The following is a 23448-nucleotide window of genomic DNA, read 5'->3' on the forward strand; positions in this document are numbered from 1 at the left end:
AAAATAGTGATGCCCTTTATCGATTCCGATTGTAAAGTTATTTACACACGTGTAGGCGATTTTGACCGCTTTCACTTTTACCTTCCACGGTAACGTCGGTAACTCGCAAAATTTTACATCTACTGGAAAATTTTAAGAAAATCTCTTAATGAAAATATCTGGAAAGTTATTGTAAATAGAACAGTTTGTGATTTATTCTTATTGCCGAACCTAAAACCGTAATCTTACCGATTCGAAGATAATTTCTATAAGTTACTTAGTACATAGTCTGTGCTTCATTAAAAAAAAGTTAGTTCATGTCATGGCAGTTCATTGAGTTGTGGTACTGCGGAAAATTTCATCAAAATAAATAAAATCTGAGTCATTCTAACAAAACTTTCTGCAGAAACCTGCAGAGATGAATAACATGGATAATTTGAAGTTATTTAGCTCGATGGGGTCGGAGGAAAACTGGAGGACGCCGAACTTTAGACAAAGCGTTGTTTCGAAGATGTAAGTTTCAAGATTGGTATTTTATTTTTGTTAGTCATATTAAATTTTTCTATAAGCAATATAAGCATACATTGTAGGCTCCCTTGGAAGGCTACAAACTTAAGAACATAATGCACTAATTAAAATTTTTACAATCATTGTTTTTATATCAAACTTGTCTATATTCCCAGTGAAGAAGTGATCCAGCGGTCCGGCATGCAGGTGGCTAGAAACAGCAGCGAGATGGAGAACCATGTGTTCAATAAGGCCAAGACGCGGGAGGAATACATGAACATGGTGGCCAAACTCATACTGCATGTTCGGGAGATGTGTAAGTGATACAGCATTTCTAAGTATTTGTGATACATATACATACATATAATCACGCCTATTTCCCAGAGGGGTAGGGAGAGACCCGGATTTCCATTTGCTACAATCCTGACATACACATTAGTATTTGTGATAACTATATTTTGATACTAATTGTGTTTGGAGGAATTCCCATATGTAACTGTTTCATTACTACTGAATATGATACTGAATTGACAGACATTGTTATACACCACCTTACCATTAAGAGCTCTTAATTTTTAACAATCCTTGTAGTTTTAGATGTGAATTTAGAACGAATTTTTAGAAATTCAAATATATGGGCATTTTAATTTGTACTCTAAAGCGTGACTTAAGTCGTGTTTCAGTAACGTCAAACCGTTACATTCCTGACAAAATGTATGGGATTTGACATTGACCGTCAGTTTTGTAAAGCCCCATCTCCATATCGCGCGGCAAGCCATCGAACATTGGCTCGCGCGGCAGCCGCGCGCAATGGATACCGGGCTGCCGCGCGAGCCAACTCGATGCGCCCGGTATCCATTGCGCGCGGCTGCCGCGCGAGCCAATGTTCGATGGTTTGCCGCGCGATATGGAGATGGGGCTTAACAATTGCTAACCTGCTGTTAATGGTACACAGTTAAGTGAAAATGTCCATAAACATGATGCAGTCATTAAGATATCAGTGTATAATTATTTGTACAGTACATTATTATATAATTTTTTTAAGTTAAGTGTTTATTTTTAAAGTTCTTTTCCTTGAAAGGTAAGACTGAACCTTTATGAATTACATTGTCTGTCTGTCCATCTTAACTCTTCTTACTTATTTATAAATTGAAATCTTTTGGGCTCAGACAGAGATATTACAAACTATGATATTTCAGCTGCTCAACCAAAACAGAACCAAGGGCAAGCCATGCAAGGTCCGAACCAAGGCCAGGCCGGCCCCAACCCGCAGCAGAACCAACAGCCAAACCAACAAGGGCCAAATCAGCCCAGCCTGGCTCCGGACCCTATCAATGCTCTACAGAACCTCGCCTCGCAGGGGACGAGGAATCAGATGATGAATATTGGACCTCAAGGTAAGCCATAACCTGTTTACATAATTATTAGAAGTTTCATTTATACCAGGGGCCCGTTTCTCAAAAGCTTATTGTAACTTTTAATGCAAGCAGAATAAGCAGATGTCACTTATTGACAGCTTTTGTTAGAAAGGGACTTCCACTTGTATTACAAGTTACAAGCTTTTGAGAAACGGGCCCAAGATGTCACCAGTCTAGTCTATGAGCATGGAAGTAATAATTAACAAGCTTTAATAATTTCAGACAGTTGGTCTGTTAAAATATTAATTGAGTCATTTATTTTCAAACTTGCGACTATGCGATTTTTTTATAGGGTGCAGCACGCATGTCGCATATTATAAAAACTTGGAAGTTACAACTAAAGTCTATTTTTTTATTCGGTAGACTAAAATGACATGTCATAGTATGAACATCATGTGTCATTTCATACTATGAAATGTCATTTTAGTCTACCGAATAAAAAAATAGACTTTAGTTATATTATTACCAATTTGAGCCAAATAGGTGGCAGACCCCAGTGTTCAAGAGAGTTCATTTATTATAGGGGACAGCACAGGAGCCCCTTTTGTTCTGAAATAAGCAATTCAGTGTTATTATTATGCTTTAGGCCACAAATTAAGAGTGTGGCAGACCTCCTGTCCTTCCATTTTTTACATATGTGTAACAAAATTAATGTACAGTACAACTCTTTCAGGTCAAATGCAGCAGCAAGGTGTAATGGGCCCTAACCCAGGCATGATGCAAGGGCAGATGGGTCAGCAGACCATAGTGTCCCAGGGCCAACCGCAGACGGCCACCAATCTGCTGCAGACACTCAACCAGCGGCCACAGCTGAACATGCTGCAAGGGAAACTACAAGGGACTATGGGCATGGTATGTATAACCCCAGTTTTGTCCTTGTATGGTCCTGGGGTCAGGCATGATCCAAAGACAGATGAGTCGGCAGAGGAGGTTTTGGTCTTGACTTTTTTCTTGCCCCCCACACACACACTTAGTCAATCTGTGTAAGAATGTCCTATAATAATTCATTCATTTTATTTCTGTTTTGCATGAGCTTTCGCATAATCATTTGACTTTTGTGATACCATCTTGTTTATCTAAGCTTAGTTTTTTTTAAAGGAGTCTTAAATTGTCTCGCTATGTCCAACGTGTTCAGCCAGAACTTCCACTCAGTGGCAATCTTGGCCAACAGCTCACACGGCTCGGCGGTTATTCTTCTAATTATGAAATATAATTTGTTTAATGGTTTCTGCCAATAGAATAACTTTTATTTCACAGATTCTTTGGAATAATGGAAAGCTACTCTCTCTCTCTCTCTTTAGCCCTTTTCTACCCTTCGGGTGTAGGCCTCCTTCATTCTTCTCCATTCGTCACGGTTCTGTGCAACCTGGAGCCATCTCATCCCCGCAGCCCTTTTGATGTCGTCTTCCCAACGCATATTGGGTCTACTTGGAGGACGTTCTTCCCCCCATGGTCGCCACTCGAGTATTCTTTTACTCCACGAGTCGGTCTTTCGTGCCATATGACCAGCCCATTCCCACTTCAGACTGGCTACGCGTTTTACAACATCCGTGACCTTGCTCTGCTGTCTCAGCCACTCATTCGTTTTACGGTCTCTCAATGTGATCCCCACCAGTTTTCTCTCTAGCGCCCGCTGGACAACGCTTAGTTTACGTAATATGCCTTTGGTGAAAACCCAGGTTTCAGCTCCATAAGTGAGAACAGGCAGGATACATTGATTAAATATGCGTGCTTTTTGTTCGGCCTTAAGTTTCATTTTGAAGGCAAACTCGAGATTGGAATAGGCTGCCCAGGCTAGCCGTACGCGTCTGTTGATTTCATTGGTTTGGTTATTCTTTCCAGTCACTATCTCTTGTCCCAAATACACGTATTTATCGACCGTTTCGATGGCAGTATGGTTAACTGTGATATTCGCCTTGACATCTGTATTTGTCATAACTTTTGTCTTGTCTAGATTCATTTCCAGGCCACACCGTATAGAAGCATCGCTGAGTTCTTGAATCATACTTTGAAGTTCAGCGGGGTTACTTGCCAACAAAACAATATCATCAGCGAACCGCAAATTATTTAAGCGACTACCCCATATGTTCAATCCACGATTTTCCCAGTTCAGGCTTTTTAAGATGTCCTCTAGCACCAGAGTAAACAATTTTGGTGAAAGCGTATCACCTTGTCGTACGCCCTTCTCAATCCGAACTGGCTCCGTCAGCGGGGGTAGGTTCACTTTTAAGTTGGCTCTCCTGTACATATTTTCGATTAGGGCAGTATATCGGTGATCTATACGTGCATTTTGCAGTGATTCTATGACCGACCATGTTACAACACTGTCAAATGCTTTTTTGTAATCAATAAATGCTAACCACAAGGGCATTTGATATTCAGTCGTCTTTTCTATAATTATTCTCATAGACAATATATGATCCAACGTGCTGTTACCACTCTTGAATCCAGCTTGCTCCATTGGCTGATATGAGTCAAGTTTCTTGGTGAGGCGTAGAGTAATGATCTTCGTAAAGAGTTTATACAGGTGTGATAGCAAGCTGATGGGGCGATAGTTGTTCAAATCTGCTTTATTGCCTTTTTTATGAAGTAAGATGACTGTGGCACAATTCCAGACCTCGGGTATAGTTTGCTCCTCCAAGCATTTGTTGAAAGCCGTTTTAAGTAGCTCAATCACTCTATCTCCTCCATCCTTTACCATCTCAATAACGATGTTGTCACTGCCGGGTGACTTGCCATTTTTCATTTTTCTGAGGGCATGTTCAATTTCGCATGTTGTTATTTCCGGAACATCTTCAGAGCCAACGTTCATAATTTTGCGTTTCGCCACTCCTCTTGGTTTGGGGTTTTGGGATGTGTATAAGTTTGAGTAATATTTGTGTGTTATTTCTAGTAGTTGCTTTAACTCTATTCCAAGCTGGTTATTTTCATCTAAGAGTTTAGTGATTTGCTGTTTTCCTGGTTTTAAAGCTTTGCGAAATACCTTAGGACCCTGATATTTGTCTATTATATGCTTAACGGTTTTTTCCCGATATGCATCAATGTCTGCCTCGACTTGCTTTCTAGTTCTGGTGCAAAGGTTTTTAAAGTAGTCTGTTCCCCCTTTGCCTTCGCGTAGTAGAGTTCTCCTTTCTTCTAGAAGGTCTCTGGTCTCAGTACTAAACTTCTGGCGATTTACTTTTACTGGATATGGAAAGCTACAGTGCGTTTTAAGTCCTGAAGAGGTTGTAATACAGGTTATTCAAAATAAATATCTATTCCAGGTCCCAAACCAGCCACCGATGGGCGGTATGGGCATGTCAGGCATGAACCCTATGGGCAACCAGCTGCAGGGGCAACTCGGGGCGGGCATGCAGGGGCAGATGATGTCCAACATGCCCATGGGGGCAAGCATGCCCATGGGCGGCAACATGCAGTGCCAGCCCGGCATGCAGGGGCAGATGCAAGGGCAGATGCAGGGGCAGATGCAAGGGCAGATGCAGGGGCAGATGGGTGAGTGGTTTTTGAAAAGGTTTTTTTTGGTATCATCTTGGGTCGTCCCATTCGTTTTTCGTCAAGTTCTTAAATTAGTCCTATTCTGCTTTCGTCACCCATTCTACATTGAAAGCCACCGACGATTGTGACGAATGTAGAATGGGTGACGAAAGCAGAATAGGACTAATTTAAGAACTTGACGAAAAACGAATGGGACGACCCAAGACGATACCTTTTTTTTTCAGTCTGACTATATACAAGGTGTTACACCAGCCACTGATGGGATGGGTACAGGTTGTACAGGTCATACTGAGCAACATTTACTATGGGACCAACCCCGAAATCGCAAAAAAAAATTAACACTCCCATACAAGATATCAACATCAGCCAGCCAAAATGTATGGGAGAGTCAATTTTTTTTTTCGCGATAACGGGGTTGGTCCCATAGTAAAAGTTGCTCAGTATGACCTACACAACGTCTACCCATCCCACTTTCAGTGGCTATGGTGTAACACCTTGTATAGACGCGTTGAAATTATTATTGCTGTAGTGTTTCTGTGTTGAGTAAAGTTCCTAAAGTTTTTAAGGAACAATTGTGTTCATTGTGAGATTTATGCCCTTTCCATAAAGATCCTTGGTCTTAGATCATATAAATCCTTGTCTACTTATGATACGCAACTCGTTCACTAAAAATTCTAAGTATCCATAGGCAGCGACGTCCGTTTACCATAAGGTGGGCTGTGTGATTCTGTCTTCAAAATAAATTGTTGCTATTTTTAGCCCTTTGAAAAGTTATGCCTTGTCTGTGGAGTACATACTTACGGCGTCATTCTGAACCTTATCGGAATGCACAAAGGATGATATTGACCTGTCAGTTGACGTCTTTGATGATCAAAGGGTTAACAAACTGGGCTTACCGCGAAAATCGAAGTTCGCAAATGGTGTGCATCTTTCGCTGTCATTCTTATTACGCCTTCATTAGAGTAAAAGAGAAAGATCCCCGCAATTTATACATAGGGACAGACAGACAGCGGGAAGCGACTTTGTTTTATATTATGTAGTGATTTTGTTTCAGTAGGTGGCATGGGTAACAACCCGATGGTAAACAGCCACATGCTACACATGCGACCGAAGCAAGAGGTTGGCATGGTGGGGTATAGGCAGCCCCCGGGACAGTTCCTCCGGCAGAGCCCCAGCCCGTCTGCCCCCAGCCCCAATATGCCCCAACCCAGCCCCGTGTCCATGCAAGGTTAGTATGTAGACAGTCCACATGCGACCGAAGCAAGACGTCGGCATGGTCGGCTACAGGCAGCCCCCGGGACAGTTCCTCCGGCAGAGCCCCAGCCCGTCCGCCCCCAGCCCCAATATGCCCCAACCCAGCCCCGTGTCCATGCAAGGTTAGTATGTAGACAGTCCACATGCGACCGAAGCAAGACGTTGGCATGGTCGGCTACAGGCAGCCCCCGGGACAGTTCCTCCGGCAGAGCCCCAGCCCGTCTGCCCCCAGCCCCAATATGCCCCAACCCAGCCCCGTGTCCATGCAAGGTTAGTATGTAGTTATGTAGACAGTACACCGAAGCTAGATTCCGAAAGAACCGATAGCCGTTTGTCTTAGAAATCTATCAGTAGTGCAAATGTAGGAGATACGATTCAAAACTTGATATCGATATGCCGATCGAGAGATAAACCATCACGTAAATTAAAGATTCTCAATGTACGGAATAGGTAAAACGATAGATTTGATAAAATATTAATTATAGGAATGTAGCGAGGTTGACTGCAACACTTTCCAATTCAAATCTGACTGACGGTTCCACTCAGGGTGCCATCTCATTTCGGGCTATCCTCATAACCAATCCATTAAAGAAGCTGTTCAGGTCATTCAAATAAAAGTCACTGTATCGCAGTCAAACACACTCGAGCATAGACTATTTCAATACTTGACATTCCATCAAACGCAGCCGTCATAAATCATAATAGACGGTCTGCGACACGGCCATTCTGACTTTTCACACGTCCTCGTGGGAAGAGTATTATGCAAGTCAAAACTCCACAGGAACAACAAGTCCACTCGGCTATCCTGATCACAATCATAAGTGCAAACAGACTTTACATAAGTTCGCTCGATCAAGTTCAATCGAATTTTATTTAGGAATATAAGAATTTCAAAGCCGCAAAGTTCAAGTGCAAGTGCAAGTGAAATGGCATGGATTCCAATATGCAGATTTAACATAAACACTAATTCAGCAGGACTAATGCATATCACTAATGATATGTTGTCGCAGGCGTTCTGGGCGGCGCGCTGCCGTCGCCGCTGGGGCTGGGCGCGCTGGGCGCGTGCGGCGCGGCCTCGCCCTCCGCGCACCTGCAGCACCACGCGCCGCAGCAGAGGTAACTAGCCTTCTCCAATGGGGTTTTTAGGGTTCCGTAGCCAAATGGCAAAAAACGGAACCCTTATATCTATAAGGGTTCCGTTACACAGGCAGACAGACATGACGAATCTTCGTCATGTCTGTCTGTCTGTCTGTCTGTCCGTCTGTCCGTCTGTCTGTCCGTCCATATGTCACAGCCACTTTTATCTGAAACTATAAGAACTATACTGTTGAAACTTGGTAAGTAGATGTATTCTGTGAACCGCATTAAGATTTTCACACAAAAATAGAAAAAAAACAATAAATTTTTGGGGTTCCCCATACTTCGAACTAAAACTCAAAAATTTCTTTTTCATCAAACCCATACGTGTGGGGTATCTATGGATAGGTCTTCAAAAATGATATTGAGGTTTCTAATATCATTTTTTTCTAAACTGAATAGTTTGCGCGAGAGACACTTCCAAAGTGGTCAAATGTGTCCCCCCCCCCTGTAACTTCTAAAATAAGAGAATGATAAAACTAAAAAAAAATATATGATGTACATTACTATGTAAACTTCCACCGAAAATTGGTTTGAACGAGATCTAGTAAGTAGTTTTTTTTTATACGTCATAAATCGCCTAAATACGGAACCCTTCATGGGCGAGTCCGACTCGCACTTGGCCGCTTTTTTTTTTTTCATTTCATTTATTCACTTCAATCAATCAGCACTTACAGATAAACCTTACGTGCTAATTGGCATTACATTACTTAGTGTCTAACATGCATTAACTGCAATAAATACAATAAAATACAATCGGATTAAATCAAAACTTAAATTATATGTATAATACCGAATAATTATGGAATTAGGAACAATATTAATGTCAAAATCGTCTAAATAAAATAATGATAATAATTTAAATGATATGAGTACCTATATAAGAAGATCAAAATCAAATAAAATAAATATTACTATTTTCATTTTTTAAAATATGTCACAATTTACTCTAATAGGATTAATATTAAATTCATTTATACATAATAAATAGGCACATAACTGATTTAATTTACCTAATAATGCACTCATTCGTAAATAATGGAGCTAGCGGTTACGATTTTCTCGATATAACGACATGATGCGGCTAGGAATTTGGTCTCGGTTGTATTGAAGATATCGAGTTGGTCGTCGCTGTCTAATATGTCGTTCAGTAGCATCTGTGCTTGGTAAAGAGGAGAGTTAGCAAGCAAGCGAGTTCGAGACCGCGGCCTCGAGGACGTAGCACTTTAGCAGTGAGTCGGGGAACACGAATTGCTATTTGTGACAATAATTGGGAGTTATACTTGGTCAACCAGATCTTGACAGTAGAAAAAGGCGGCAAATTTGAAAAACGTAGGCGCGAAGAGATATCGTCCCATAGAAAATTTGAATTTCGCGCCTTTTTTTACTGACAAGATTTGGTTGACCAGCTATAGCTATTGTCCCTCGTATTAGTTGGAAGAAATATTTGACTAGATATATACTCCTGCGGGTTTCGAGGGATTCGAGGGGTTGGCAACTGAAGCTACGATGGCGCCATCTGCTAAATACTTCGCCCGGCCAACCCCATTCCGACTGTCGCGAGTCATACCAGCGGGGAGACCCTCCTGACTTCGGGCAGACTCGGCTCCGTTCGGCTCGGCCACAGACAAGACATCCTCTAGACTGAGCATAGTACCGCTACCCCCTCTGCCACTATATACGGTAGTTTTACTCCATCTTCGAGTCAAAGTGTCAGAATCCCGTGCCGTGATTGGTCCGTGTCTTTGAACGGACCAATCACGGCACGGGGATTCGCTCACCTCGTCCCCCGCACCCCCGTATTTTTGGCAGCATCGGTTTCATGAAATAATTGCTCTAAACTCCGTCTAAAGGATTCCTAGTCTATGGGCTCGGCATTGCTCCGAGCGATTATTAGGGTTGACACAACTTGACGTCCCTTTGCGTGCCCGACCACAGATAAGATAATGACTTCAATTTTAACAACCCTAAATGGCCGAAAGGGATAGTGCCATAAGTTAGAAAGGGATATCACGATTCGACCCTGAATCACTGTCAAACTTCGGTTTTGTAGGAAGTGTCCTTTCTGTACGGTAGTAGGTACTATTACTGTGGTCTAAAACAATAAACAATTTATAAACTAAAATAGATGTCATACACTAAAGGAAAAGTGACCAAGGCCGAGTCGATCCCGCGTCTTCAGCTTACGCGGCTAACGTCCGATCCAGGGATGTTGCGGATGCCGATTTTTTAACATCCGCGGATGCGGATGCGGATTTTTAAAGGATCACATCCGCGGCTGCGGATGCGAATGTCAAGATAGATACATAAAATAAAAAACGTCAAATATTACATTTTAGTAATTTTTATTTCAAAAAACCGGCCAAGCGCGAGTCGGACTCGCTTTCCAAGGCTTCCGTATATTAAGTCCCACTCACGCTTGACTGCTCATTTCTAATAGGCTTTTTTGGCTAATTAATAAATTACCTAGCAGTCTATCACTTACGCCGATGCTAAGACGTTCCTGTACCGACCACATCCGCATCCGCATTAAACTCCGCATCAATTTTATGCGGATGCGAATGTTGAAAATAATGCGGAAGTTCCGCGGTTGCGGATGCGGATATTCGCAACATCCCTGATCTGATCACTCAAACCCTCAAGATTCCATTTTTCGAACCACTCGTTTTTCTCTTACACTCATATCATCATCATCATCATTTTAGCCTTCGGTTGGCCACTGCTGAGCACAGGCCTCTCTTCTTGTATGCCACTTGCCGGGACAATATAAATTATTAAATGTGTCCAAAATAGGCTACATGACTTATTTTTTTTTTATGGTATCAATCGATCGGGTTTGTTTTTAGGATCAAATGTCTATATGGGACCCATTGCATTAAAGTAACACAAAAGTCAGAAATTGTAGTCAAAGGCCGACAGTCGCACTTAATTCGCGATTCTCGCGAAACGCCCTATACAAAACGGACAAGGGCCGTGACGTCATCGCCCATCTTGTAGTATGGACAAAACAAGAAAATTGCGTTTTTGTCGGTGAAATATTGCGTTTATGTATATACTTGCTATACATATTTTATTGCATGAAATGTAAGGAATCGAATGGTACCCTTACTTTTATCGTTTTTGGAAGTTAAAAAAAACTTAAATTTTGAAACTTTCAGGTCCTGTATTTTTGTAATTTTTCAATATTTTATTTTAATATCCACATTGCTATCTATTTTACTAGATTTTGTTATAAAATTCAACATGTGTCATCATCCCTATTGACAGAGTAAGCATGGGGATGGTAGCGTCCCCGTCTTCGTCTCTGAATACGCCGGTGGGAGCGTCCGTCGCGTCCCCCAGCAATGAAGACGCTGCGTACAGGGACAAAGTACGCCAGCTCAGCAAATATATCGAGCCGCTGCGGAGGATGGTGCACCGCATGGTCAGCGAGGGAGAAAGTAAGTTCAAGCTCAGTTTCATTGGTCAATCAGGCGGTATAACGACTAGTCGATACCTTGGTCGGTATGGGGTTGTGCACAAACCACGCGAGGTGTTTTCGGCTACTTTTTGACCGTTAATAAGGCGGTATACACGCTCTTCTTCTCTGAACAATAAAGTCACGTCAAGATCATTTTTAGCAACTTCTGCTGCAGACTGTACGCACGTTATTGCCATATGCAGTTTTCGCTATGCTGCGTCTAAATGCTGGAACAATTTGCCGCCACCAGTAGCTAACAGTAAGTCCCTGGCGGTTTTCAAAATACGTTCCAGGGCTTATTTACTGGACCTCCAAAAGGAATTAACGTACACTTTTGATTGAGTGACCTCTATAGATATTTAATTTTAATTAAGTTAGCACTTTTTTATCCACTGCGCATTATTCGGTTTTGCTATCCTGTCCTATGTGTAATAGTGTAAATGTTTCTACTGTCCTTAGCTAGATATAATTACGGCGGTGGCAGAATAACAGCGTCCGTTGCTGGAAGTCTTTAGGGCCTCTGTGCCCCGTAGTCTTTTGGCACAGACATTAGCTGAGCCACCTTCCCTTTCAATTAGTTTGTAAGCATTATTGTGTACTTTTAATATGTACCTATGTTCAAACTCTTTGAATAAACGTCTTTTATTATTATTATTTATTATTATATGTGTATGTGTTTGTAGCGACTATCTCAGGGCCAAATATAATGTTTTTAGACACTAAAGGTTCACTTTGATTGGTCACTGGGCTACGGGAAATTCCAAAATGCACGCTATTAGGTATGAGTTTCACTAGTCGTTATACCGTCTGATTACCTGTGACATAAGTTTATAACTCCTGTTTTTGCCTGTATCCAGTGATATTAATCATTTTAAATGTTCAGATATTAATTCATAATTAAACATATTAGTTAGTACTAGATGCTTATTAGAAAATAAAACTTCAGCGTAGGATGTAGGTAACTCAATGTAGTAATGTTTTCAATCTGACTACACAATACAGGCGTAGCCTAGTGTGGCAGTCAAACCTGTAAACTTTTTGGCAAATAAATTTTTTTTTTTTTTTTTTTAGATGTGGAGAAGCTGACTAAGATGAAGAACCTCCTGGACATCCTGTCGAACCCGAACAAGCGGATGCCTCTGGAGACCCTCATCAAGTGCGAGGTGGTGCTGGAGAAGCTGGACTTCAAGCGCGGGGATGGACTAGGCGTACCCGCCTCGGGGAAGGTAAGTCTAATTATAATGGCAAATATGTTTAGCCAGTACTAAAGGCCGCTTTGGGTTTGGTTATTGTATTTAAAGTTGTGATCTACTTTTTAGGGTTCTGTACGAAAAATAAATAATAATAAATAAATATTATAGGACATTTTTACACAAATTGACTAAGCCCCATGGTAAACTCAAGAAAGCTTGTGTTGTGGGTACTCAAACAACGATGTATATAATATACGAATACTTAAATACATAGAAAACAACCATGACTCAGGAACAAATATCTGTGCTCATCACACAAATAAATGCCCTTACCGGGATTCGAACCCAGGACCGCGGCTTCACAGGGAGGGCCACTACCCACTAGGCCAGACCGGTCGTCAAAAAGGTACAAAAGGAACCCTTATGGTGCGACTCTGTCCGTCTGTCACATCGCTAAATATCTCGAGAACTACTGCAAAGCTATCGATATGAAATTTGGAATAGTTATGAACAACACTAACCCAAATACACTGGAAGTGTAATTTTTTATTTTATTTTTATTAATTACGGAAAATGCCCAATATAAAAAGGGGGCAAAACTTTAAAGTCTAGTTACTAGGTCGAGTGGGGTGTCATTTGAAAGAGCTCAAAAACAACAATTACAATTTTACAACATAATTATAAATTTTTATTTTTAGATTACAATTTTTTTTTTCATAGTGAAATTTTTTTATGCTATTCCAAATTCAAAAAGAAAAGAGTAGTGGTCACCTTAAAAACAAAGGCTCATGCTGTTACTGGTTCATCAATTTCATCATATTTACTTATGTTTTCAGGAGCAAATCTTCAACCCATTACTGGAGGTAGTAAACAACTGCCTATCCTCGCCGCTCGCCAACCACACGCTCAAACGGACCTTCGGGTCCACATTAGACGCTCTCAATGGTCCTGAGATCAAGTAAGTACCCTTAACACATTCATGGCCACCCAGCCAAACAAGACATCCACAGTATCCACACTACAATAATTTCTTCATATAAAGGTGTAGTACCACGATCCCGACTATCGGGTCGTCCGGCCTAGGAATGGAATCATAAAATACCCGATAGTCGGGTTTTCGGCACTGAATGTGTTGAAAGCTTGTGCTGAAAGCGCACGTGCGTGTTGTAATATACAGATTACTATGAGAGATGGCACACCGCTTGCGTGACGTGTGCGTGCACGGCTCCAACATTTTACCACACGTCGTCTGCGTTTAATAAAAAAAAAGCTGACTATGCTTAACATGATGATGATGATGATTTGTAAAAACTATCCTTTGTCCTTCCCCGGGCAGCTATCTCCATATAAAATTTCATCTAAATTGGTTCAGTAGTTTTAGCGTCAAGAGGTAACAGGTAGACAGATAGAGTTCCTTTAGCATTGATAATATTAGTAGAGATAGTTTTTTATCGAAAAACCTATAAGAAGTCGTCGATGTGACTTGATCTTATGATAAAAAATTCAACATAAAGAAATAAAAAAAGGGCGCTCGTCCGACTTTTCCGATATTTCATATGGTAATTTGGTAAACTAAATGCTATCGACCGGGGTGAATAGGGACAAAACTTAAAATGTGATTTACCTGACAATTTCTTAAAAAATACTACACAAATTGTATCTGTCTGTCTATTGAAAATAATCTTAGGTTACATATACAATTTGAAGAAATTTAAGTTTGGTCCTTATTCACCCCAGCCATCCCTATTCACCCCGGTTGACGGTGCTAGTTTTGTTTCATAGTCATAATTTGTTTTGTAGAAACCTACCACCTCCACTGAAGGTGCCAAAAATGGAAGAGCCCGCAATGGAAATACCAGACGTATTGCAAGGAGAAATCGCCAGGCTAGACTCACGGTTTAAAGTACGTATATATTAATTTGTTTTTCTCACATACCCGTACTTATCTTACATCAAAGAGAATTTAAAATAGAGGCGGGTTGTCAAACTAAATTATGTAGCCAGGAGATTAAAACTGTTAGAACGCCATTTGACTGTGATCCTTATTCTTTCACTGATATGTGTTAATTTGTTAAATATTGAAATTAACGACATCTACTCGACAGTAGGCCAAAGATGTGGTGCAATCTTTTCGAGCGATGGCGCCATACCTTTGGCTTACTGTCGAGTAGATGGCGTTACTTATAAACGAGTTTAGTTCCACATTTAAGCTATTTAGTTTATTGCAAAATAAGTTTTTGGCAAAAATTTCATTTTTGGAACAAGCTTTTATCGCTGACCGTACTTTTCTTTCCACAGTGTTATTCTATGGAACAGTTCCATAGAATTACACTTTATTTATTGAGATGTATGTCCGCGTCATTCCATGGAACAGTTCCATAGAATGACACATTATTTATTGAGATCAGAGATGGGCATCATTCGAATATTTATCGGAATAATCATTCGAATAAACAATAATTCACGGTATTTTTATTCGCGGATGATTCATTCGCGAATAATTCATCCGCGGATGATTCATTCGCGAATAATTTATTCGCGGATGAATCATTCGACCACTTTTCAAATGACGAATGATTTATCCGTTATTTCATTCGAATAAATCCACGAAGAATATTTAAGAGTCCTTAGTCCTACAAGCGAGCGTTTTTTGCAATCTGTTACCTTTTTCATTCAAGATTACGACGTAACTATTAGTATTCATTCAAAAACTGATAACGTACTTAAATAATCATTTCTTAAACTAGCAAGTAAGACCGTTCAAGTTGACATTTTCTCTTTTTAAACCTAAAATAAATGAGTTTTCTTGGGAGGCTTTTTCAAAATTTGCAGTGAGAACTGTCGTTTCGGTTCTCAATTTTGCAGTAAACAAGAATCATTTGATACAGAAATGATTACAATTCAATTCACCATATCTTTTACGAGCGGCTAAGACTATTGAAAATCAAAGATTCATTAAAAAAAATGGATATTTAACCTTCCGAACTTTCTTCATTTTTTGGGTGAAAACAGGGTTACAATATATTTTTTTATCGCAAATTGTACTATTATTTTGCCCTAAAAATAATATTATAGCAAACTATAACTATACGTTAACCCATAAAAAAATAATCATAACTATAGGACCTACCTTGCCGTAAATTTATATTATTTTAAAACACGTATAAATCACGCTGCACCGACGCCGCGCGCTCATTCTCCGCCGAGGCGGCTTAGGGGACGGACCTGTGCTCGATCGTCAGGCGTTCGGTGACTATGGTGCGTTCGTAAACAGCCAGAGAGTTCCGAGAAGTGCTGTATACAGCGACTAGAAAATCTTGATACAAATAAGTACATTTTTTACACCATATTTAATTTCAACAACAGACTCTCGCTAGGTGATAGGTTTTCAGTGTTACTTGAATACTGGTTAGGTTTTGCATTATTATTATACCGGGACGACCTGGATAATGTCCAGGTTCTCATGATGGAGTCAGGAGTTGGTCACCGAACTCCTAATCTACTCATCATAACTCCATCGTGTTTGGGCTCAATAGATTTGCCTCGACGAGCACCTTCGTTCTAGATGAGGTCCAGGTTCTCATGATGGAGTCAGGAGTTGGTCACCAGAACTCCTAATCTACATATTATCACTCCATCGTGTTTGGGCTCATTAGATTTGCCCTGACGAGCACTATATATCTTGAGGAGGTCCAGGGTCTCATGATGGAGTCAGGAGTCGGTCACCAGAACTCCTAATCTACTCATCATAACTCCATCGTATTTAGGATTATTAGATTTGTCCTGACGAGCACCATCTATCTAGATGAGGTCCAGGGTCTCATGATGGAGTCAGGAGTTGGTCACCAGAACTCCTTATCTACTCATCATAACTATATCGTGTTTGGGCTCAATAGCTTTGCCCTGACGAGTACCATCGATCTAGATGAGGTCCAGGGCACAGGGCTATATTATAGTTCTTACGAACAGATACTTATCTCTCAAAGAAAACTCAAATGCCTACCGTTTTAATACCTACACAAAATACAATGGAATGACCTTCAACGCACCGCTCCCCGCACCGCGCGCACCGGCACAAAGCTAGGGTTGCCGACGCTTAGAAATTATTTTACAAATAAGTACCTACCTACTTACCTAAACTATAGATTGTATGAAAGATACCTACCTACTTACCTAAGGTACAAATATAAGTTTTATTAATTGTAAAATAACTATGAGTAAGATAAGTTGCAATAAGTAATTAATAATTATAATATTCCTTTTATCATTATTAATTACTTATAAATTTATTTTATTATTCTCTTTATTTATCTTTTGTCTAAGTTAGGGTTTTTCCTTATTTTATTATTTATTATGATGAGTGACTGCGAAATATTTTAAAAGGTCATATCTCACTACAGTAACCGTAGTGTTTACGCCGTTTTATAAACCGCGTAAACACTACGCGGTTTATAAAACGGCGTACTACGTAGCTTGCGACTATCGTAAAAAAATGGTATAAGTACTTATATTGAGAACGTCTAATAGTTACTTTTCCTGTCAATCGGTAGAGCAAACACGGATTTTTTTATTAGTTTTTTTTGTTTCTGCATCCATCCACAATTCCACACTACAACATGTGTTATTTGTTCGTGAAGAAGACATTTATTTCGCATACATTTTGGCATATTCGAGCGCCGGCGACCAACTAGCTTGATTTTCTACCGTGAACGGGAAGAGATTCGTAGGTATAAATCCGTGCTCGCGCGGAGAGTTCCATAGGCCTGAGCGCCTACCGCGAACCACGTTCGACGTGTTGCCTCTCTGTCGCACTTGTAAATTCGTACGTAAGTGTGACAGGGAGGTAACACGTCGAACGTGGTTCGCGGTAGGCCCTCTGTCCAGGGTATCTTAATGGAGTGGAGCGAAGATGGCATAATATAAATAATCGGATTTCGGTATTGACCCCGACGAGGCCATCAAACAAAAAAAAATGTGGAATGTAGTCAACGGTATCATGGTTTTAACTAAAAACAATGACTGGTTTTAACAGATAGGGCCAGTTGCATATCACAAATAAAGAAACATGTTTATTTGCAGTATGGACGGGCCCCGACTTTCCCCTAAAAACAGAAATAGTACAAAAAGACGACAATTTGTGGGCAGCAAAAATGTAAACAAAACTCATGGTTTGTCATGGTTTGTAAAAAAAACAACGGGTTGCACTCCGGGAGTGCCGGCAGAAGTGAAAACTCAATGACTAGTGCAAAATGTCTGCAGCACTATGTATAATTGATGTTAATGCCATCTAGCGTTATTTCGTCGCATTACTTGAAACCCCTAAGCACATCACTGTTGGTACTCGAGTTATATTAATACCGGTTAGAGGGAAACTCACTAGATGGCATTTAAATCAATAAAGAAAAACTCAATAACATTGTAACAGTTTTTTGATCAGGTCACGTGTCCGTCTTACGGTCACGTGATCTGTCGCGAGTTTAACATTTTTTCCCCACCTCAAAAAGTGCACAGCGCCGCTAAAGAAGTTTGAAAATACAACACTACTACAATGACGAATATTAGTAGTAAGGTTTATTCGGGTAATTCCGAAAATCATTGTAAAATCACTCATATTCCGTTGTAGTAAGAGTCAGCTTTCGGAATTAAATACCCGAATACACCTTATTCATAAGAAGAGTGATTGTCACAATAATTCCATGCCAGAGGTAAATATTGTTATTATTTACTCGCCTCTGGTTATATATTATCCCAACACATACACTCTATTGACTACTACCATGCTTATAAAATAAAATAAAGAGTGCCAATATAACGCTAAAAATAATGTTACTTTGCAATTAAATTGAAAAGTATCAATATTATTCTCGCCTGCGTTGAAACGCGCTTAACTTTGCCGGCGCTCGCGTGCCGATCGCCAACGCCATCTATCGAGTGTTATTTCGTGAAATCGGTGAACGCTCTAAGGAATAAGGCCTCTTAAATTTTTTGGCCTATTCCATTCAAATAAACAACACGAATAATAGCACTTTTCATATGACTTGTTTTTACTGTATATTTGTTCAGAAGTTAAAGATTGTTAAGGGTAAAAAGATAAGCCCAGGTAGTATAATAAAAAAAACCGGCCAAGTGCGAGTCGGACTCGCGCACTGAGGGTTCCGCACCATCAACAAAAAATAGAGCAAAACAAGCAAAAAAACGGTCACCCATCCAAGTACTGACCCCGCCCGACGTTGCTTAACTTCGGTCAAAAATCACGTTTGTTGTATGGGAGCCCCACTTAAATCTTTATTTTATTCTGTTTTTAGTATTCGTTGTTATTCGCTAGGTGCACGACTGGTGCTGCCCTCATTTTGGCGGACTTTCTACGTTAAATCTTATGGAGTAATATTAGTTCAAGCGGCTGCCGCTAATACTAATGGCGGACATTCCATAAGATTACCTGTGTTTGTGACGATCAGCGCCACTTCCCCCTCCACCGACTTCGCACCTTGCCAATAGCGGCAACAGAAATACATCATCTGTGAAAATTTCAACTGTCTAGCTATCACGGTTCGTGAGATACAACCTGGTGACAGACGGACGGACGGACGGACGGACGGACGGACAGCGGAGTCTTAGTAATAGGGTCCCGTTTTTACCCTTTGGGTACGGAACCCTAAAAAGGATTAGCGGTAACAACGAATTACTCACACACAAAGTTAGTAACTTTCTGGCCTGACCTAGAAAGAGATAGCTGTATAATAAAAGAGTGAGAACACCAAATTTTCTTAGCAGTTGTTTGCTTCAGAGCGAATCTCACAACGCATTTATATTTACAGTAACTATTTAGGTAGTTGCATTGGCACATCACAGTTGCCAATCTTTCTAAATCGTGAAAAGTTAATAAGGTATTCGAATAAACAAATTATTCGTGGCACTTCATTCGACGAATAAATTATTCGCGGATAAATTATTCGACGAATAATTTATTCAAATAAGAATATAATAATTAAAATAGATACAAATTTAAACTGGAAATCACATATTCAAAGTATAAAATCAAAGTTATCGAGCTTTATATACGCGTTAAGTGTGCTAAAGGTCAACACTGACTTGGAAACCGCGATGTCAGCATATTTCGCTTTTGCGCACGCAAGGCTCCAGTACGGTATGATTCTGTGGGGGGCCAGCACTGATGCCAATCAACTATTCCTGATGCAGAAGAAATGTATTCGCATACTTACCAACACGCAGGTACCAGACAGTTGTCGACCGCACTTCGCTGCATTAAACATTCTCACGCTGCCCTCTATATATATTATGGAAGCGGCACTCTTTGTTAGGAACAATCCGCATCTTTTCACTAAAAAAGTAGTTAACTCGCAAAGAAGGCAAAATTATAAAATTGAAATACAACTACCCCCAACAAAATTAGAAATGTTTAAAAAAGGCCCCTACTATCGATGCATACTCGTAGCAAACAAACTACCCGAAAAAATAATAACCGAAATTGAAGACAACGTGTTCAAAAGGGAACTGAAAAATTTATTGCTAAAAAAATGCTATTATTCCATAGACGAGTACCTGAATGATGAATCATTGCCTAAATAAAATAAAATAATAATAAATTAAATTAAATAAACAATTACATAATAATAACTTATAATGATAATTTAAATTAAATATACCTACCTATAATATTATATAATGAATAAATAATAAATCGATGAATTGAATATATTTAATGCTAATTTGTTAATGAATGATAAATTGAATAAATATTCTTAATGCTAATTTATTAATGATACTATGGAAGTGTATTTAGAAACAAATTAATAATAATAAATCAATAGTACCTATCAAAAATCATACCCAGATAAGTAATTAATGTAATAACATAAGTATAAAATAATAAACATTAGCTTTTAATCTTATGCCTTGAACATAAGTATCAAAATGCGTTTATTTTAAATTATGTACCTACACATGTGCCTGCACTGCACCTCCTAGTTATAGTTTAGTTTTAAGAAACATTTGCTGTGCCCTAACAGGGTTCATGTGTGAACTTACCCTGATGTAATATCTGTCCTGTACTCGTACCACATGATTATTATGCAATAAATTATGAATTATGAATAATCATCCGACATTTTTATTCGTCATTCGCGATAAATTTTCTTATTCTTATTCGTTATTCGTCATTCGAATAAATTTTGCCCATCTCTGATTGAGATGTATGTCCGCGTCATTCTATGGAACTTCCATAGAATGACACTTTATTTATTGAGATGTATGTCCGCGTCATTCCATGGAACAGTTCCATAGAATGACACTTGATTTATTGAGATGTATGTCTGCGTCATTCAATGGAACTGCTCCATAGAATGACATTATATTTATTGAGATGTATGTCCGCGTCATTCCATGGAACTGTTCCATAGAATGACACTTTATTTATTGAGATGTATGTCTGCGTCATTCTATGGAACTGTTACATAGAATGACACTTTATTTATTGAGATGTATGTATGTCTGCGTCATTCAATGGAACAGTTCCATAGGATTACACTGTATTTATTGAGATGTATGTATGTCTGCGTCATTCAATGGAACAGTTCCATAGAATGACACTTGATTTATTGAGATGTATGTCTGCGTCATTCAATGGAACTGCTCCATAGAATGACATTATATTTATTGAGATGTATGTCCGCGTCATTCCATGGAACTGTTCCATAGAATGACACTTTATTTATTGAGATGTATGTCTGCGTCATTCTATGAAACTGTTCCATAGAATGACACTTGATTTATTGAGATGTATGTCCGCGTCATTCTATGGAACTGTTCCATAGAATGACACTTTATTTATTGAGATGTATTTCTGCGTCATTCTATGGAACTGTTCCATATAATGACATTATATTTATTGAGATGTATGTCCGCGTCATTCCATGGAACAGTTCCATAGAATGACACTTTATTTATTGAGATGACAGTCCGCGTCATTCTATGGAACTTCCATAGAATGACACTTTATTTATTGAGATGTATGTCTGTGTCATTCTATGGAACTGTTCCATAGAATAACACTAATTATAGAGATGTATGTCTGTGTCCCTAGGTATCCCTAGAGACGATGCAGCTCGCGGGCGGCGCTGGCGCCATCTCCCTCGTGGCCATGCTGGACGACGCGCGGCTGCCGTGCGTGCCGGCCGTGCTGCTGGCCGTGCCCAGGGGCTACCCCGCGCGGCCCCCGGCCCGCCTGCGGCCCCGGCACGGGAAACACGACAAACACGAGTTCCTGGCGAGGGTGGAGCTGGCCATGGACGCGAGGGTCGCTAGGTAATGTTAAACTATACTTGGTCAACCAGATCTTGACAGTAGAAAAAGGCGGCAAATTTGAAAAATGTAGGCGCGAAGGGATATCGTCCCATAGAAAATTTGAATTTCGCGCCTTTTTTTACTGACAAGATTTGGTTGACCAGCTATAATTATGTACACCAATCGTCATCAAATCCATACTAATTATACCGTAGAGTTACCATAGTTGTGGATTGTTTTAGTAGTACATTTTTCGTCAATAGCGAAACTTCTTCTGGTGTCAAGTAGCGGTACTGTACGGTTACCATCAGTTTGTCACTGACATTAACGCCGTCGAGAACGTAATTTACTTTCTATACATCTCGCTCGCACTCGCATATTCGTGCAAACGGGATGTATAGAAAGTAAATTACGTTCTCGACGGCGTTTATGTCAGTGACAAACTGATGGTAACCGTACAGATCTACCTTGACGTTAGATCTTGACTACGAAATAACTTGCGTTTTGATAAGAAAACTGATGTATGGAGTTACCACTCTTTGTATACTTATTTCTTTGATTATACTAAATACTATTTACTAATCACTAATAACTAAACGTTTATGAAATTATGACGTATAAATAACACTTGCACTGCGTATGCTATCGAAATCGTTGCAGACTTTTCTTAATCTAACTCTAGTACCACTGAATATATAGCTGGTCAACCAAATCTTGTCAGTAAAAAAAGGCGCGAAATTTAAATTTTCTATGGGACGATATCCCTTCGCGCCTAGATTTTTCAAATTTGCCGCCTTTTTCTACTGTCAAGATCTGGTTGACCAAGTATATATTTTATTTAAATAAATAAGTTACTTTATAAAAAACAAAAAAAAAAAAAAACATAATTATGCATACTAATTCTCATCATCTTCCTCGCGTTGTCCCGGCATTTTGCCACGGCTCATGAGAGCCTGAGGTCCGCTTGGCAACTAATCCCAGGAATTGGCGTGGGCACTAGTATTTACGCGACTGCCAACTGACCTTCCAACCCAGAGGGTATATGCATACATACTGTTTAATTGACTTTACATACTCAAAATTGTTTACAGATTACCAAAAAGCTGCTCAGTAGGGCAGTTACTGGACGCTTGGGAGATGTCAGTCCGTCAGGCTTGCGCGCCCAACCCCGTCTCATACACCTCCGTACCCGCACTAGGCCTGTAAACTCGTAAGGCCCACCGTACTAAAATTGGCATAAATTTCGTTTACAGTACATATGGTGCTACTTTTCCGCACTTGTGCGGGAAATAGCACTTTTCGTGCGTATGTCGAAACTTTAAACTGCCATATGTACTGTAAAACGTTGTTCGATACACGTGCGAATAGGTAATTCGCAACTGGTGTCGATTTAAAACACTCCCTTCGGTCGTGTTTTAATTTATCGCCACTCGTTTCGAATTTCCTCTTTTTCGCACTTGTATCGAAAATAACTAAAGAGAAAATTGAAAATTGAATGATTGATTGGGAATGAGCACTTTTCGCGCCTATGTCTATGTAGGCCAAATGTACTGTAAAACTTTGTACAATACACGTGCGAATAGGTAATTCGCCACTCGTTGCGCATTTCCTACTTTCCGCACTTGTATCGTAAATAACTATTGTTGAGAAAGCAATGAAACAAAAGAAATGATACTTTATTTAGTTTATGAAAGGTTCTAAT

General features: G+C 39.9%; 1 protein-coding gene across 1 annotated transcript; it reads left to right on the forward strand.

Moving 5' to 3' along the window:
• Positions 1-291: 291 nt before the first annotated feature.
• LOC134648384 (mediator of RNA polymerase II transcription subunit 15) lies at positions 292-22973 on the forward strand. The gene is made up of 13 exons (XM_063502913.1): positions 292-492; positions 663-802; positions 1686-1883; positions 2578-2756; positions 5168-5396; positions 6454-6627; positions 7664-7769; positions 11058-11230; positions 12322-12476; positions 13280-13401; positions 14244-14346; positions 21547-21767; positions 22838-22973. The coding sequence occupies exons 1-13, from the start codon at positions 398-400 to the stop codon at positions 22950-22952; spliced, it is 2010 nt and encodes a 669-aa protein (XP_063358983.1). The 5' UTR covers positions 292-397; the 3' UTR covers positions 22953-22973.
• The last annotated feature ends 475 nt before the right edge of the window (positions 22974-23448 follow it).

Source organism: Cydia amplana, chromosome 5 (assembly GCF_948474715.1).
Source record: "Cydia amplana chromosome 5, ilCydAmpl1.1, whole genome shotgun sequence".
Taxonomy (NCBI): Eukaryota; Metazoa; Arthropoda; class Insecta; order Lepidoptera; family Tortricidae; genus Cydia; species Cydia amplana.

Excerpts from the sequence above, each read along its gene's own strand:
- LOC134648384 (XM_063502913.1), top strand. The coding sequence starts at position 398 with ATGAATAACATGGATAATTTGAAGTTATTTAGCTCGATGGGGTCGGAG. Across the intron at positions 493-662 it reads CAAAGCGTTGTTTCGAAGAT|TGAAGAAGTGATCCAGCGGT; the intron begins GTAAGTTTCAAG and ends CTATATTCCCAG. Across the intron at positions 2,757-5,167 it reads TACAAGGGACTATGGGCATG|GTCCCAAACCAGCCACCGAT; the intron begins GTATGTATAACC and ends TATCTATTCCAG.